The sequence below is a fragment of the Agelaius phoeniceus genome, chromosome 2 (assembly GCF_051311805.1).
Source record: "Agelaius phoeniceus isolate bAgePho1 chromosome 2, bAgePho1.hap1, whole genome shotgun sequence".
In the NCBI taxonomy this organism is placed as follows: Eukaryota; Metazoa; Chordata; class Aves; order Passeriformes; family Icteridae; genus Agelaius; species Agelaius phoeniceus.
In genome coordinates, this window is record NC_135266.1 from 80931646 (window position 1) to 80950869 (window position 19224).

A 19224-nucleotide genomic window follows, 5' to 3' on the forward strand; every position below is an offset into this window, starting at 1 on the left:
AATCAAAGCCATCATACAGACATTCCTGTACATACTACAGCCATATTTCCTAGGAATTTCAATAATCATGCTTAGCAATTCTTCAAGTGGCTGCAGTATCCTTCTGTCTCAGAATTATTTTCTTTTGCCCTTTTTATGCAGCCCTCCTTTTCTCTCCTTCCCTTGGTAAATAAAGACCCTAAAGGACAAACACACACGCAGCAATTTTTCTCCTCATGTCCCACAACACATCCCGAATTGCCAGGGTTGTGCTTCATTCCTTCTAACTGTCCTCCCATTTCTTTCCATCAACAGCACAGCTGATAGCATTCCTGATGCATCATTTGTGATAGCATGGGAGAAGAGGTGGCTGAATCAAAACCAAAGACCCAGAGGGGATGCTAGCTGAGACAGTCCAGCATGGACAAATCAACATTTTCAGGACTTACTTTATAGGAGTGGGGCTATCCAACTGAGAAACTTATCACAGTTTTGCTCAGATCTCACCACATGTTGGTCTTGAACTGATCTGAAGTTTAGGCCTAAAAACTCTGTGTGGTGGAGGAGACTCAGAAAGGAAATATGAGAGTCAGGCTTAAACTAATGAAAAACAGAAATAATAACTATGGGTGCAAGGGAATTGCATGGACACATTAAAGCAGAAAGCCCTGGGACAGTGGTTAAATGCTCCATAAAATAAGAGTTTAGGCAGGAACTTCCCTAGAGAACCATGACCAAAACTCACTGACAGTAAGTGGATGGAAAGCTCTGAACTTGCAGAAACCTCTCTGTCGAGCAACCTCCTTTTCAGAGGAAGTTTTATTCTGCCAGAAAAGGTGTGCAATGCTGCATGCTAATACAGTATGGGGAATTGGAAGGGAAACTCCTACACTGCAGAAAGAGAACTGCCCAAGAAGCAACGTTCTACCTGTGTGCCATTTGCTTTTCTCCTGCTAACATGCTGACTGTTCTGGTAACTGGTGCACTGCAGTAAGTCACTGGTATCAAATGACACAAACCACCACATAACCACTGGATAGGAAACTCCACCACAAGTTTAAATCAATGCCCTATAAAATCTGGATAATATTACTTAGACCTTAGAGCACTCAGGCCTCCGAGAAAGCTGTAAAATACAGTTCAGGGGGTTTATAACGGGCCCAACTTGTTATTTTCCATGCAGACATGTAATGAAATTACTCACTTCCAAAAGGACGGAGGTGTTTGAGGACAGCTCAGTAATTATTTGTGACAGCTTCGGAAACAGAGTAAGGCAACACTGCTGTTATATCTGTGATGGACATTTCAAATCACCATCTTTGTGTACAGCCCTCAATGCTGTAAGGATGCTGTAAATGGATTCTGAAAAATCCAGCTGAACATTACAGTAATTGTAATTCTATTGGTTTCTATAGAAATAGGATTATGCTAACAGCCAATAAATCAATTTCCTCCTGGAACACTAATGCAATAAGAAGGGGCACCATTTCACTGTTATTTATAGAGCAAACAGCTTTTACCCAATTTGCAATACCTATCAGAGTTTTATAGAGTTCATGAGATTTTTCAAGCATGTTGCTGCATAACACCATCTCTGGCAATAAATTACAGAGGAAAACGGGGAGGGGGGAAGCCCATAAAGTAATGAAAACATTTACCACCAGATGGCACGGCAGTACAGGTGCCGCCGTTCTGGCAGGGGTGTCTCTCACAGGCATCGGGATACAGAACGCAGCCCAGCTTCAATTCCGTCAGGCCGACCACTTCTGCGAAGCTGCTGCGCTTGTTCTGGAGGGGCAGCTCGTTGTTGTTTAGGACCACTGAGTCCAGGCAGCCCTGGAAGCCGCTCAGGACCTGTGTGGTCCTCTTGTCGGTCAGGCTGCGGACGTTATCCACCTGGACCTGGGCGCCGAAGTAGACGGAGCTATCCGTGCTGAGCGTCTGGAAGTAGAGGGGGGCCTTGCGGCGCTCCACATAGCTGTCGTCCAGGGACAGGCTGGTGAAATTGCGGTTCAGCTCCAGGAAGACAGAATGCCAGCTTCCATCGTTAACGGCCCTTCCAGAAATTCCCAGGATTCCTGGGCCACTTCCGCAATCCAGCTGGAACCAGAGTTTGCCATCAACAATCTGCAGGAGGAAAACAGAAATCAAACTGCTTCAGGCACTCAGCTGTCTCATAATACGCTCTCACAGAGAATATGGAAGCACAGAGAACTTCTAGACCATCTCTGCACACTGTTAAAGCTGCTCTCCTACGTGACACTAAAACGGCAAAAAGCTGTGCCTTTATCATGAGCAAAAAAAAAAAAACACAAGGTGGAAAATATCAGCTTACTTTGAATTTGCCTGAAGTCAATTACTACAAGAAAACTAAAAATACAGAAAATCATATGGGTGCAGAACACAGGTGAAAACTGGGATAATTATATGTTTTTTACTGAAGAGGATATGGACTCAAGGACCCTTGTTCTGCTCTTGGCTCTGCTGTCGAACAGCTGTGTCTCTCTCAGCAAGACTGAGAGCTGTGATTCTGCTCCCACTGGCTGATGTTATCAAAAGGACGGTCACAGGGCACAGGATCACCTCTTAGTGCTTGAGAGGCTTGTGGCAGAGCCAATGGCCACACTTGCAGCTGGTGATGTTAGGTACTCTGCTCATGCAGACATCCTGTGCTTCTGTAACTTTAAGGAGCCTCTCAATGAGGTGTGGATTTTCCCTTAAGCATCATAAGTTTACTATCACTAATTACAACAGTAAGATACTTGTTGACCAAAAGTTAGTTATTTCCCAAAGATGCAACACAACCTGCTCTGTGCATACCTCACAGATGGCATAAGATGCGTCTTGATTCTCTTTCTTTCCTAATATTTATGCTGAACTCATGGATTTAGAGAGTTTGTAGGAGATTTCTCACTCTCCCTCCTGTCCCTCACTCATCCCAAGTCCTCGTAAAGAGTAAATCTGTGCTATCCTGCCGGGGCAGGCAAAGTGCAGAATGAGGGAATGGATATGAAGTTCTGCTTTCCTGATTAGCAGTTTACCCCAAGATTTTAGGTTTCTCTAACAGATGGCATATAAATTTAAAATGGCTGACAAGGTTGGAAATAATTTCTTACGGCACATTAATTGGATTCAAGTTCTCTGAAATCCCTTCCAAGTATTTTACCTTTATGTCATGCTCTAGGAAGTATTTATTTCTGCAAACCCCCTTTCAAGACAGTTCTGTCCCATTATTTATCCCCCTGAAAAGTTCAGGTGCTGTGTCATTTTTCATCCTTCCAGGCAGCTCACATGGTCCTCTCACTGGTGTATGTGTTACAGAGACTGACTGCTTCCCCCAATGAGAGCAGAGTTTCCACAGATGTCAATGCAAGAACCCCATAGAGCTTTGGTGGCCCGCTGAACTGGAATGGAAAAAGCAGATGTGAGGATGCTGCAGATGCTAAACTGGAATGGAAAAAGCAGATGTGAAGATGCTGTCCATCTGCCTTTGGCCATTTTTGGCCATTTTTAGCATGAACAGTCACATTAGATGAAGACATCCCTTGGCATGTGACTGTGTGCTCAAACTCTTCTCAGACAGTTTCCCTGATATGGCTTGAAGGTAAACAGGAAAGTTTTAATGTACAGGAGCAGACTGTGTTGTCTGCCATTATCAGCATTTTATGTCCTTAGAGGTTGAGAAAACTACCAGGAGAAAAGTTAAAGGCAAAATCTTGAGATCTGTAGATCTCTGGATTTCCTTCTCCTTTGCAAATCCTTGTTTTCTTGACTGGCTGACTCTGAACTGGAGCTCAAGCCAAAACACACTGGGCAATCAGGACAAAACACACCAATCCTCTGCTCGGTGATCGCTCGGCAGCATGGACACAGAGGTGCCAAGCATGGGGCAAGCTCCTCAGAGATGCCAGCTGCCCACTTACTCTGCATGGTATGAGGGGGTATAGAGGAATGAATACACGTAGAAGGAGCCAAGGGAAGGAGCTACAATTAGCCCCTGCTATGAACAACTGGCTGTTTTGCAGTCCCTGATCTGTAGGATGTAATGAAACTGAGAAGAAATCAAATCTATGACTGTAATACATGCTTAAGGGATGGATGTTGCTTGATACTCCTACAGCTCAATCAAATAAGGCTAATGGATGTATAGAATAATGAGTCTGGATCATTTTTCATTAAGAAACATTTTCTTGAAGGACTCAAAACTCAGCTGTAAACAGTTTCTGTAGATTGAAATTGGGTCTGTTAAAGCATATTCTCAGGAGGAATCTTGGTAAATAAGATGTCCTGATAAACAGAACTTTTTCTCTCCAGAGATGGAGCATTAGTTTCTTTCCTCCCTGTGCAAAAAAACAGTCCATAAACATTGAAAGTGCTGCTAAAAAGTGTGGTCTGTCTCATCAGGAATAAAAATCAAACAGAAAAATGCATGCCAATATATTACACTTTGAAAAACAGCCATCACTGGATAAGCAGATAACTTGCTGCTTACTTAAAAGGCTTTTTTCTATGGAAACTCTTCTACTGATTGTGTATAGTATACATATACCTCCCCTATGACTACTTATGCCCTGAAGGACCTACTGCCCGCATGTCTATTACTCTTACTCACAGAACATGTTTTTCCAATTATCTTTATAAATACAACACCACATTTGAGCACCTGGGATAAATATTACACCATTTGTATACAGGAAACTATGATCTAAAAGATTTGCCATTAAAATATGTTTTATACATCTTTCTCATCCACTTTTATTTCTCTTTACCAGCAGATGATCTGACATGCATAGTAAATATATATTGTCTGAAGGGTTAAGTTTCTTTCCTGTTATTGAAGAAACACGAGTAACCTCTAACTAGAGTGAAAGATGGAAAGGATGGTCTGATGCTTACAGTACTAGCCTAAGACATGACAGATCTGCAGATCTGCATGGGAACCCACACTCTGCAACATTCTTCCTCTGAGATCTCAGGCAAGCCATTAGTTTCAGGTCTCCATCAGTAAAAGAGGGGTAACGTCATTTCCCTACCTCACACCACTGCTTTACAGATACATACATTAAAGACTCTGTGACATGCCCAGATACCCCTAGCAATGGGACCATAAAAGCACTTCCATTAATCAGATGGTCCTTGCTGTAGAGGGGCTGGGAAGAAGTATTTGTCCCCTGATGGACCTCGAGGAGGAGTAGGGAGAACAGGAAGAGCTGGCAAGGAGCAGATGCTGCAAAGGGCTCCACTCTTGAGTACTCAGCAGCTGGACTGGCCAGGCAGGGAGGAGAAGGTTTTTCCACCTAACAGGTAAAATTGCTGTCCCCACTCTTAAGCACAGAGAATTCAACCATCACTCAGCAATTAATCCCTGGTGTTCCTGTGATTCCTTGTAGCCACTGAGATGTCAGGGTCACTGCTCAGTACTCAGAGGGGGTTCTTTGATTATAGCCTGGACCTTGGTACCAAGAAAAGCTGAACTTCAAGCTAACTGTGGGACATTCAAGGAAAAAATATGGGCATCCAAAGAATACCCAGGCTCTTGTCCAGGCTCAGCAGTTATCCAGACAATAACCTCAGTGGCATGGTTGGTCTGGTTGAGAGCTGGTAGTGTCAGACTGTCAGTCCAGCACATTCAGTGCTATTGCTTTTTTCATCCATCTATGTAGTGCAACACTGCAGAAAGCCTGAGTTACTCCATATCACAGCAGAGATATGCAAACTTTGCAACCCCTCACCAGTGCAGCCCATGGCACTAGCAGAGACGCTGTGCACCATGAAAGCAGAGAGATACTGCTTCATCCTAGCTGGGCAGAAAATTCCCACAAAGCTTCCACTTCCCAGAGCTTTCTATACTCAGGGTTTAGTTACATCTCAGTTATAACAATTATGACAGGGAGGTTAGTGTACACTTAAGCATATATGCCAGAAGATCTCACCTGTAGAGAAGTTAAAAGAACAGTTAAGACTCCAAAAGGCGATGCAATCTGTTACATTTCAATAATTTCATTCAATGGGCAGAATGGAGCCAAACACATACTGTAAATTATATTAGAATATTAGTCTGGCTAAGATGTTTGGCTAACATCCATATTTGTGTATCAACATAGGTAATAAAATGATCAAATGGTTCTTCTGAGACCACCTCCAGCTCACACAGTCCATCTGCAGTCAAACACCATGGATACAGCATGCTGCCTCCTAATCTATCTGGGGAAATATTTCGTTAGCCGAATTGCATTTCAGGTTCGTTTGTGTAAAACGGTGTATTTAATTAAAACATTACTTGTTTCAACTCCAGCCACAACTGGGATCATATCCAAACTTCAGCCCTATCCAGCATAAGCCATGCAGCAGTAATGCATTAAAATGTGTAATACACACTTAACTAAGCCACGCAAAGTTTCACATTAACTGCCTGGACTGAAGAACATATGCTTGCCCTTCACTGTTTAGCTGCTATATTTATGGCATGATGGGAAAGTCTTCCCTTACCTATTTTTAATCCTTAAAATTTCACAAAACAAGATGAATCTCCATTATATTCCTTGGGAAAAAAAAAGGAATTGTCTTCTGCTATGGCCTTGTAATGCTTTAGATGGTTAAATCTTACTTTTCTGAGTTAGCTGCTACATAGATAAAAAGGAAAGAGTGGTACTGGTTTTGGGACATGCAATCTTTCCAAAGGAAAAAAAAGCCAAATTGACCTGCATCTCAATTTGCTCCAATTGTCTTAAAAGTAAGAGCATAGAAAAAACAAAACAAAAGAAAACAAAACAAAAAAGGCCAACCTCTCAAAATCGATGGATGAGTTGCTTTATTTGAAACAGCTGAATAAATAACACCCTTATTTTATTATATCAATAGAGTGTAGCTAGTAGGCTTTCAGCAAAGTAGAAGACAAGCAGTTTGCTCTATGGAATTGATTATTCATCCAGGAAGGACACTGTCTTAAGATTATGAAATATTTCCATCCCTGGAGTTATCACAAATGTATGAGCTTCCAAAATTAAGCTGGCCATTTAAACACCAAAAAGCATATTGCAGCATTAATTTTTAAACAGACTGCAATGGCAGAGACTTGCTACAAAAGAATCAATGCCACTCTGTGCCCCAACAGCACAGGAGTTTCTGCCTGTCCTCCCATGGGCTTATACCTTGTGGGTCTAAATTTCTTCCACCTCTGCCTTTATTTGAAGCTCAGTGATGGTGCTGGGCCCTCTGGTGCTAATCCAGCAGATACTTAAGTAGATGCTTAAAATTAAGGTATGCGAATAGTTCCAATTGGTTTCAAATACAGGAAGTTAAGCAAGTGATTAAGTGCTTTGCTGGAGTGATGCCAGAGTGCTCAAAAGAACACAGGATTTCAACCTTTATCCTCTATTTGGAAAGCTTCTCCTCATGTTTAATTTAATTGAAAGCAATGCTCAAATGATAACAAGTTCACATTTATAGACCTCTAATTAATCTGCTTAATGGCCTCATTTCTGAGTGCCTCCCTACCTCCCAACATATGTACCTGGTTAAAGGAAGCCTTAACTCTGGTTTACAAATGAAAAAAATGTGTGCTTAGAAAGTCTAAGCATAACTGCGTTGAAAACACCTGAGTCAGGGGTCCCCAAAGTGCAGCCCATGAGCCATCTGCCATCCCTGAAGAGACCTGACGGGGCTGAATCCCTTGACATGATGCCATCTGACTGCCACAGAGCATGTTTTTTGAGAACTTAGATATTCCTCAGTTAAAAGACCTTCACAAACTAAACTCTGACAATTTGTGATCTTTTAAGTGACACCATTTCTTAAAAAAAAACCTATGCTGTATGTAATGATTTTGTTTCCTTTAAACCCAATGCATGCAGAAGCCCAGTGCCAGACCTGGGAAAAGGATTCACTGCAACAGTGAATCCTGCCCTACTGAAAAGCTGAGCATGAGGCTTTGAGAAGGTTAATTCCCTATGTCCTCCCCTCATCAATGCACAGGACAAAGCAGGGGCTTTGCATCCATACACAACCATGGACCTCACTCATCAGAAATGTGAGGTAGCAACTGCATATGAAGCTCTCTACTTTCTCTTTCTTTGCTTCTTAGACCCAGGAAGCAAACCAGCTTGACATGGAGGCTGCTGACTGAGATTGGAGCACAATAACCACAGCTCTCGTCGCTGCTCCTTGAAGTATTATTTTAAACTCAGCATTTTTCAAAGAAAAATAATTAGGTGATTATGTGAAGTGGGGACTGAAAACATGATTCCTACCTCACAACTAAATATTCAAAATATTCAATTCAGGTGATTGTAAAGGGCGGTTCTCTTACTGGTTTGGATTTTTTTTGTTTTGGGATTTTTTTTTTTTTTTTTTCCTGGTGTGGTTTTTTTTTTTTTTTTTTTTTGTGTGTGTGGTTTCATTTTTGTTTTTGGGTTTTTTTTGTTGTTTTTTTTTTTTTTTAACAATAGTAGTAGCATCAACTTTTCTATTTTGGTGGCAAAATTTCCCTATTTCAGCTGGATATTTTCACTCAGTTGTCCATGACCTGGATATGCTGTGCTCCTTAATGATGAGAGCTTTATACACAAAACTCTAGCAAAATGAATTCTCCTATTACCATTCTAACTCCAATTCAGGCCATCTCTGTATCATCTCCTATTGTTTTCAAGTGGCAAATTCCACCAGGGCCATTTCTTTTTTCCAAGGTATTTTTTGAAATTACCAAATTGCAAACATTTCCTACTGACAGATGCTAGGAGCACGCATGATGAGGACTTCAAAGAAGATCTTCCAACCTGCAGTTTTGCTTGTTTTTTTTTTTTTTTTTTAAACAAAAACGCATGCTTTAAAGTTCAAACTGCATTTCTACGTGTCTCCAAGTAGAAGTTGTCTTGTGCAAATCTGAACAATGCTGACAGTCCCTGGTGAATGACAGTGCTCTTGCTCAAGAAATACTTCCGTCTAACAACTATAAAATTATAAAATTATTTGCTGCCCATTAATAACTCATCTAGCCACTTTAACATTACCCAAGCAATCAGCCAAAAGTACCCTAAAGATTGCAAATACAGACATAAAAGGCTCTGTGCCATTTCTTCCACTGCTGAATTTTAGAATGTGGCTGAATTACAAATGTCAATGTTTTCATTTGGTACCTTAGAGGCTATCACAGAAATACTATATGTGCAAGCTCTTGGATGAGCCTAGTACTCCCTTTCCATCCAACATTTATTTGCCATTCCACAGAAACAAAAAAAAGAATAAAAATGCATGGAAAGCTTATCAATTAAATATTGATTTGGTATCAATCTCCACTGACCCCATGACTCTCTCAAAAAAGAATCTTAATCCACAGAGTGCAGAGATTTTCATATTCAGTAGGAGACACGCTCTAAGCAGTTGGTTCCTGGAATTAGCTCACTAACAGCGAGGGCATATCCTCTAACCACAGACAGGACAGAAGGCAAGAACAGCAATTTCAGCAGGCTTCGTTTTGACTACATAGTCATATAAATGGCCAAATCTTACATCTCGTGCAGACTGGCTCCTGCACACAGACACACATAATGTGCTTATAATGAACAGCACCCAGTGGGGAATTTTCCAAGTAAAGTACCACTAACAAGCTGCTTTTCTGATCGTTGCTGCTGCTGCTGTTGTTGAAATTGTTTTTCCCTGTTAGAATCAGACTTCATCTTCTCAATCTACAGCTGAAATGAGAACAGCATTCCCAAAATCAAGAGCCAAGAGAAAATACAGAATCGAGAAAAACAACTGCAGAAAAGATAAGTTATTTTAATTACCTTCAGAATTATACAGGGATTCGCTCTGGTGTACATTATAATCCCATTGCTTTGCAGGGTTCGCAGTCGGAGAGCCAACTTGAATTCTTCTTTCTTGCTATTTTCAGAAACACGGTATTTAATGTAGCTATTCCCAGCAAAGCTAAGGGAAGTGTGGCCTGAAACAACCATTTTGAAAAGACACATGTGCTTTTAGTGATACATAAAACAATTCCTCAACTGTTAAGTAATTAAAGAATTGATAAAGTTAATGAGAATGACTAGGAAGAAATAAATAAAACTCATTTTTGATGAGAGAAAACAAAGCTGGCATCTACTACAAAATATTTCTCCATTTCCTTTTTTTAAGCTGTTTTTCAGGGGATAGAGGAAAGTTCTATTTCTCCATATTTAAAAATAAAAAAAAGGATTTCTCCAAGTATTCAGCACTTTTCAGCTTATACACTCCTGGAGGCATCAGTATTGCCTAACTGACAACAGAGGGAATCAAAGATGACCACACCTGTACATCAGGCAGCTGAGTTATAGGTGTCAAGTTATGTGTGGGCAGATATCAGCCAAACCCTTGCAATGAGTTCCCTGCAACCACTGCTCAGGACCACAGTTCAGTATCTGCTGTGCTTTCATCAGGCAAACAGCACAAATCCTCTGTCCTGCAGCCTGGCATTCGCTGAAGTCAACAGAAAGCTCTGCTTCACTGCCTGTCCACCTGGCTCCTCATATCCCAGGGAACAACACAGATGCAGAGAACTAGCAGATGTCCTCAAACTTTCTTTTTGGGATAGTGTAGTGTTTTCATTAATAAAGGCTGGAATTTTGGTAATCTAAATAGTAAGCAGAAGAGTTAATTATAGAGCTTTGCCCATGGGCAGGAAAACATCTGGCATATCATTCTCTAGGAAAAATCCTGTTTTCTCAGCAGCCTGTTTTACTGAGCTGGTATTCGAGCAAGCCAGTGGGAATTTCCAAACAGAAACTGGATCACAGCCTACATACAGCCCCTTAGTCATAAAGACAAGTATTTATCGGCTTATAACACACACCCCCCCAGTGCCTGTGCTGAGATGGGTTAAGCAGTACATTTTCTGTTAACTTCACTGCTGCCTCTGCCTGACAAAATGAGAATGGCAGCACTTTATTGTCCAAGTCTATCCCCCTTTATGGCTGTGACATGCACCTGAACACTCGCCAAGCTTTCCCGGTGGGCACTGGCAGATGAACGGTCTCCGGTTGGCTTCGTAGCCCACACACTGCATGTCCCCTGGGCACGGCTTCTCCAGGCAGGGATCCGTGGAGCCTGGGCACAGTGCTCCTGCAATAAGGTAAAACACTGTCAGGGATCCACAGTGTAAAGCATCATCTGCTGCAGTACAAGAGTAATGAAAGACCATTATTGATTGCACACTTCAGTACAAGCAAAAAATGGCTTAATAATAATAACAACAACAAAAAAGCCCCAGCAAACCTTCATAGAAAGGAACAGCTTTTAGGCAAGTACACAGCAGAACTGCAATAGTTCTTTTCCAAAGACTGCCCTAAACCCCATGGGAACATATTATAAAAAACAAACTATTATGAGCAGTAACTGGTTTATAACTGTGTGTGATAACTCTCAAGCCATTCTTTTTCCCACAAAGCTTCCTGCACAAGGGCTTAAGAGATATGAGTGAAAAAAATTGCTTGAAGCTATGCACTCCTCTTCCTCCAGCACACCCATGAGAAGCAAATCTAAGGAGGTAGAAATGGTCACAGCACCAAGCCTGCCAGAGTTTAAGAAGCATTTGGACAATGCTCTAAGGCACATGAGGTGATTCTTGGTGGTCCTGTGCAGGGCCAGCAGTTGGACATCGACGATCCCTGTGGGTCCCTTCCAGCTCAGGATATTCTGTGATTCTAAGCCATGCTTGGGCTACAGTGACACCTGGATTTTTCATTCTCATACTACACAGGACATGCTGCCAGCTTTATCATACAGCACAGGCAAACTTGCCCTCTCCCTGTGTTCCTTCTGACATTTCTGAGATCTTACATCCTATCCAGCTTGCCCAGGCTACAAAACCTGCCCTCCTTTTTTCTGATCTGCAGGGACAGAACTGTACTGACTTTTAAATTTGCTTAAATACCTGAGACACAATTATATGTACCTTTTTCAAAACCCCCTATATTCTTTACATCTATCATGCTGAGCATGTCAAGGATTTACTATTTAAAGCCTGTCAATGTCAAAAGAATTTTTTGCATTTCATGGGGTATAGCTAAAACTTCAATGTAACTTTTCCAAGTGTCTAATTAAATCTGTTTTGATTGCCCTAATCATAAAAGATTTGCACACACTGTCTATAACAGTACAAAACATGATACAACTATTGCTGCTTAACAGATGAATTTTCAGAAGCATGTGACTTCCACAACAGCTAGCCTCTTCTGGGTTGCAATAAGGTACTTGGGAGATGCAGGGTCAGTTTCTCCATTTGGGCATCTGTGTATGGCTGTTATGAAAGTAGTTTTCAAGTGCAGAAAAAAGGGCACTCCTGCCCTTGCATTTGCTGATTTGCAGCCCCAGCATGAATGGAGGCAAAGGCAGTTGCGGGGAATGAACAGACACCTTTTCTTTTGTTTATCAAGTTAATTTATTTAAGACATGCAGGTGATGAATTCAATGATAAAAAAACACCTTCCTACCTATTACTTTCTGAATATTGGCAGCTCTTGTATATTGCAGGGTCTATATTGTAGGATCCTTATCAGATTCAAAAACTAGTTTATTTTTTGAGCACATTGTTTTAGTTACAGTTTATAAAGGAAGGAATCAACCTGTCATGGAGTACATCTCTAAAAGTAATGAAAGAAAGAATCTTACTGCTCTCGCACTTTTGTACAAGCCAAGCAGGGCTCATAGTAAGCATAGCTGAAATTACCTGACACTGTAACTATTTTCTGGGAGAAGAAAAATTACTACTGTAGATTTCAAAGTGGACATGGGCTGACTACAAATATGGCAATTACTGTAAATGTCCTCCTTGATGTACAGCACAGTCAATTTAATGTTTAACATCCTCTCCTCCTTTATCAAACATTTGTTTGAGAGGTCTATGGAGTAAAAGATTTACAGTACTGCCTGTAGCACTGTTAGAAAATGATGCATGGCAATCTTTATTAATCACATTAGTAGGTAACATTAACAGGAATAACAGCTGCAATATACAGTCACACTTTAGGCCTTATAGAATCAAGAAAAAACTGTCATAGGGTTCTGGACTACAGATTAATATTTTATTTAAATGTAAGATCTGTAGAATTTAACAGAGAATATGATGTTTTCTATACTTTGCTTTGTTTGGCTTTTATTTTAGAATAAAACTCCTAATTTCTTAGAATTCAATGGCAAGTAACAATTATTTCTGAAATTATAACTGGTTGTTAAAAATTCTACAGGCTGCTTTTTATTTTCGCCTTGGTTGTTTTAGCTATTTTAACTCATTCTTATGTGACAAATACACAGCCTTCTAGTGTCTGCAGAGTATATCTCTTCTTTGAACAGACTTAAACCTTTAGTGAGGCTGCAATTCAAGTGAGCCTCTGTAGCTGACAGACATGCCATTTGGACTAAAGCCCCACAGCTCATCACTGTGCAGCAGAACGAGACACTGAGATTTCCAAATGTGGCTCTGCAAATTTTCACATCCCCTAACCTATGACTGTATCCTTGACATGAAGCAATAAAGGAACAGCTTCCTTTGTTATCCACCTCTGCCAGGTTTTTTTTATCTGATTCAAACTCTGATTTGTACTTTAGAGCCATCCTTTCACATTCAGAAAATATATGGAAAAGATCTAACGTACTCCGTGCAACGGTGGAAAGAACTGTTTATCCTGAATGGCCAAGAACACTCCTTCTGGTAAACTACAAGGAAACCAACTTTTTATTCATCCTGCTGCAGCAGGATTTCATAGCTGTCACAAAACTTTAAAATATTCAGACTAGCTAGAAGTGCTTTATGCCTGTCTGTATGGTTATAAGTACATAAGCCACAAATCTGCATTATTGCATTGCCTCAGCTAACACACATTTTCAGGCTGATTTCACAACTATGTGGAGCAAAATTGTAAAATTGTTCAAGGTTACGTTGTCCACATCAAAGATTTACAGCCTGAGTTTAAATAAAATTATTCTAATGTTGCATTTCCACTCCAAAGAGCAGTCTGTTTTCCATCCAATAAAAGATTCAAGAAATATAGGTTCAAACTGATCTTTTTTATTTCTAGGCAGGTCCAGACAATCTGCAGCATTCTCTTGAAACTCACATTAGTATTAATAAAAACTGTTCTTTACAAGGTACCACAGAAACACACGAGCTAGCATCAAGCAGTGCGTGGCAGGAAAAGGTGGAACAGACCCACTTGATTTTGACAGATCATCTTCAGTTTAATTCTCTAAAAGAAGATAAAAGTATTTCAATCTTCTAACCAATATACTGAGGCAGAAAACACTGTTCCATTGTAAGATGAGAGATTTATTTAATTCCTATTCCTTAAAAAAAGGAGCACTTCTAGGACTGTAAATATGTTTTGAAAATTGAGTGCTTCAAGAATTTTAACTTCAGCCTTGCGATATTAGGTGGTTTTCTATCAGCCCAGTCTCCTGAATCTGTGAGTACTACAAAGACTCTGTTTTTTCACTTACATAAAAAAAAAGCTTGAAAGGAGGGAGACACCTAAAAGCTGGAGTTGCAGGAACACAGGGAGAAAACCTTCCTTGGACAAAGGTGACATAAAACAAACTACAGCCAGATCTAAACAAGTTATCTGCAGTTCTCTGTTCCCAGAACAGACCTTTTTCTTCAATTTTCCTTGCCAGGAGAATTCCAGGCTCATTAATATGCATGTGTGTGCTTCCTGCAAATGGGAAAAGCACTGTTGTACACATAAGAACTGGGTGCCCAGTCCTTCAAAGCATCCAGGACTCTTTTAGAGGCAATGTGTGCTCTGTGGAGCTGAGGCCAAAAATCACCTCTGAAGAACAGTTCCTTTACTAACAGCAGATCCTCACAGGCTATGATTTCCTTCTATCAAAGTATTCATGAAATACTAAAAGTGGCTTCATAAAGTCTGAATTATCTTGTTTCATGAGAAAGTGGTCCAAGGCTGCTGTTCTCTTGATTAAATAATGTGGATGTGTCTGTACTTTTGCTGAACACTCTTGGGTCAATTAGAAAAATTCTTTCAAATTATTAGGCCAGAACCATATTAAACATTTGAAATAGAATTAATCTCATCTAACTTTAGGGTATCTGACTGATTTTAGACATCTAGGGAGAGATGTATCACATTATTAAAAATACCTCATTCTTCCCACTATCTGCAAATGGGGCCTGGAGTGACCAGGGCAGATGTAGATATAGGTCCATATTTGACAAGATTATTTCAATTCATTCCTCTCCTTTGAACTCATTAATGTACCATCACGTTTGTAAGATCATAATGCAGAACAACTCTAGAGCAAAGCAGTCCCAACAAAACCTGCTCTGCCCCTGCACCTTTGTCTCGACACAAAAGAATTACTTTGCATCATGAAAAAATACAGAATAGATTTTTGCGTCTGAAAAATGAGAATGCCGTGAGAAATGTTTTACAGGAATATATTTATTCCATTCCTCCTACCTTTATTTCTCCCTGACAGATGTTTGCATACCTCATGCCATGTGATGGGAGGTTGGTAATTGCAGAGCCCCTCTGGTCACGCTGACACAAACCCCAGTTTGTGACAATATTTTTAATACAAACACAAACAGATGAGCAAAAAATCTAAGGAGACAGTGTGTTATTGGAAAACTCTTTAGTTCAATTTTATTGATTTAAAAGCTAAGATTGATGCATGTGAACTTTTGAACTTACCCTTCCAGAGATGAGCTGCTGAAACTCCAAAGTTCACCCACTGCCTACTTTACAGTCTCCCTGCATTTTCACATTAGATAACTCTGTTTGCTCACAAAGGTAATCTAGGTAAGTTATGCACAGCTGGCATGCATAAATTGTGCATATCTGTGACATCTGCCAGTGGACAAAAACACTCCAAGTATGATACATATTTCAAGAATGAGTGAATTAGTTCAAACTCAAGCTTTCTGGGCCATAATTGAATCAGATCTCTGGAAACATATGCAGTATTTTAATGGCTTTTTCATAATTCAAGGTATTAATATTTACTAGATGTGGAACTATTTTAGCAACAAAGGAAGTGTAATACTTTTATTACACTGCTAATATCTTGCTAATGCTCTCTCGTTAAACAAGCCAAAACAAATCTGTGCACTTTTTCCAGAATTGCTGCATCTGTGCATTCATCTGTAAGAACTACTGATGGAAGAAATATTGATTTTTCCAACTCTTTTACTCTACTCTTTTTCATGAAAGCAAAACTACCCATACATTCTCTATTGTGCTCTCACAAGTCTGTGTCATCTCCTATGTGAGAAAACACAGTGTGTTTGACTAAATACCCAAATATTTTCTGTGGCTCCTTTAATTAAAAAGAGCAGAAGATAATTTAGCATTAACTAATGAGGAGAAGGCCCAAAGCATGAATTTTTGCTTCCCACCAAGGTGTATTATTTCTGTGCAAGTAATAGACACCAAGGTGTTCACCTCTTTGGCAACTCTCCCTAACTCAGCAGCTCTGGACATTTTTTTACTACAGGCTGTATGGCAGGCTGAATGTGCTCAACCCCACCCCAAGTTGTGGGGATCCCCCATGGGAAATACCCACTTGGTGCCTCAGATGGGAGCGGTGGGTACCCCTCTAGCTTTTCAGCAGGACCAGGACAAGCTGCCTGCTACAAGTGTTCCCACACAGCAGTCTTCAAGGCCATGACAAATGGCCCAGAGGCTGAGGGCTACAGTTGCTCTCAGAACCACCCTGCCTCTCCAGCAGCCTGTCATCCATTTTGAAGATTGACTGGTACATGACAGAAGAATTTGGAAATCGCTGTCCCAGCTGAATTTCTGTGCTTCCATTGCAAGCTTGCTGTGCCAGGAGAGCTGCTGGGTCAGAACTGTACTGCACTGCAAAGTCCCTTTTTTGGAGTTAAGCTAAGAGATTATGAGGCAGAGGGAATAATACATCATTATTGACTTTAATAGGTAGTGAAATGAAATGATAAACAGTGAAAATTTTGGCTGCCAGAAAACCAATTTCTGACTGTGAGGACTATCACTATCCCCATGGAGATGAGGATTTGTGATTTCTTGATACAAAAGTGAGACTAAGTTTTAATTTAGAGAATATAAAGAAGTTTGGCAGATAGTGTTCCTGCAATGGCTCCTGGACCTGACTGGAGGATATTGCAGCATTGTCCCTTTTAAATCTGTGAAAATCCTTTACTTCAGAGCCTTTCATGTGTAACAAAATGCTGACTATTGTTATGATAGGTATGTCTATTTGAAACTTATAAGACTCTTCGTTAAAAAGTGGAGAGATAGTCTGCTCTTGAATGTACCTCAGATAGAGATCATGGTGTTTTTTCAGAACTGAACTTCTTTGCCACTATTATCCATGTGCCACAGGAACAAAAATGATTTCTGGTTAAGTTTTATGCAATTTATGCCTATTTTCATCCCCACCGAGGTCAGTGGTAAAACATGAAGCCCTGCTGACTGCTGCAGAAACAAAGGTTGGTTATTGAGGGATATGGCTGCTGAATTCTTGTATTGCTCTGTGTGTGTGCGCATGTGTGCTTAAGATGAGGGAGACTTAGATGTATTGATTTTACAGCAGTTTTCTTCTCTGCTCTTAAATGAAGTGGAATGAGGAGCAAATAGCCTGGCAAACAAAAGAAATAGAGCCAGTATTACAACTGCCCGAGGCTTTAAAATCCAAGCGCAGAATCATACAGAAGCTTGGCTCGTGAGTCTATCTGTCATATGCCCATGTGAAATCTCTGCCAAAATGTGGAGCAGCCCAAAACCTACCCTGTCCCCTACTGCAGCATTAAAGGTCAGGAAAAGCGCTTGCTAATAAAATACTTCATTGTTTTCTGTGGCTGTCTGCAACAACGGGACTGAGGAAGGCCTTTCCACCTGCCTGGCTTGGGTCAGGGGTGCTTTTCCTTGGAGACTGCTGGTGCATTGCTGGAGAGCAGGCTGCTCTGCTGCAGTCACAATCCAGGTTTATTCCAGTGGTGGCACCAAATGATTGGGAAACTACATCCCTCCCTCTCCTGGTCCTTCCTCTCCCACTCCTTCCCCTCCCCTGGAAGCTGTCTGATTGCAGAGCCTCCAGGAAAGCGGTCTTTGTCGTAAAAGGCCAAAGTTCATAAACTTCCATTTACATCAGTAAACACGAACAATTCTTCCGGAGCCTGAGAAATCAATTCCCACAAGGCATCAGCCAGTCGTGCTTTAGTGGACTGAATTGAAATGCCCCTTCTAATCTGCATCAGAGGAATAAAATGGATCCTATCGCATAATGTGCAGCGATGGGAGGGGAAGAGGGGGCAGTACTCACCATTGCACATGCAGCGCACATTCCTGTAAAAGCGGGGGCACACAAAACTAATTCGCGCCGTGCTGTAAGTCATCAGGGAATGTGAATCAATAGACAGACTTTGCTCACAGTGTTGTTCCTGACAATCCAGTCCGGAGCAATTCTTCTCCAAGATAGCAGAAATACGAATCACATTTTCCAAGTGTCTCCTCGCATTGGTAAGCTTCTGGATCAAAAAGGCAGGCTTATAGAAGCCGCCGCTGTGCATCTGAACAGCAAACAGCATGTCCAGCTGGCTGCTGCCCGCCACCGGCTGAATGCTGATGATGTGCAGGCTGTCCTGCTTCTGGGAGAGCACCGCGTTGCGCAGGGTGCGCCTGAACCCGTGCATGTGCAGGCCCACGAAGTCTTCTGGGGAAACGTTCTCGAAGCGGATGGTGACTGTGTTCTGCAGCATTTCTTGCAGCAGCTGCTCCACGTGGACCACAACATCGATGGGCACCTGGAAGCGGCCATCGCTCACGGAGACATTCAGGACGTACTTGCCGTTATCCAGCCCTCCGAGGGCGATGATCTTCCCATCATGGCTGTTGACCTTGAACAAACTTTTCTGCTCTGATTTTAGGGTGTATGTGAGGACATCGTACACATCCTGATCTGTGGCATGAATTTTCCCAATGACTCCCCCGGGAAAATCATCTTCCATGGTGACAATGAAAATCTCCAGTGGAATGGCAGTTGGTTTGTGAATGCTCTCTTCAATAACCCTCACCTGAACATAGGTATGGGAAACCTGCTGAGGCTTCCCAGAGTCCTTTGCCTAATGTAATTTGGAAAAAAAAAAAAGAAAAAGAAAAAAATAAGAAGTAAAACCACACACAGAACACAGCCTGCAACCATAACTTCTTGCTATGTATATTCTCACAGCATCAGTAATTTTGGAAAGAAGTTCTCAAAAGAATGCTCAAATGCATTTGCCAA

General features: G+C 41.1%; 1 protein-coding gene across 10 annotated transcripts in view; it reads right to left on the reverse strand.

The window, feature by feature from the left end:
• FAT3 (FAT atypical cadherin 3) overlaps positions 1–19224 on the reverse strand; it is a 400048-nt gene that overhangs the window by 25575 nt on the left and 355249 nt on the right. For all 10 annotated transcript variants that reach the window (XM_077173992.1, XM_077173994.1, XM_077174000.1 and 7 more), the window contains 4 exons: positions 18265–19063; positions 10939–11073; positions 9762–9919; positions 1638–2106 (listed from right to left, as the gene is read on the reverse strand). In XM_077173992.1, coding sequence (XP_077030107.1) covers positions 1638–2106; positions 9762–9919; positions 10939–11073; positions 18265–19063 — 1561 coding nt within the window. The remainder of the gene's footprint in view (positions 1–1637; positions 2107–9761; positions 9920–10938; positions 11074–18264; positions 19064–19224) is intronic.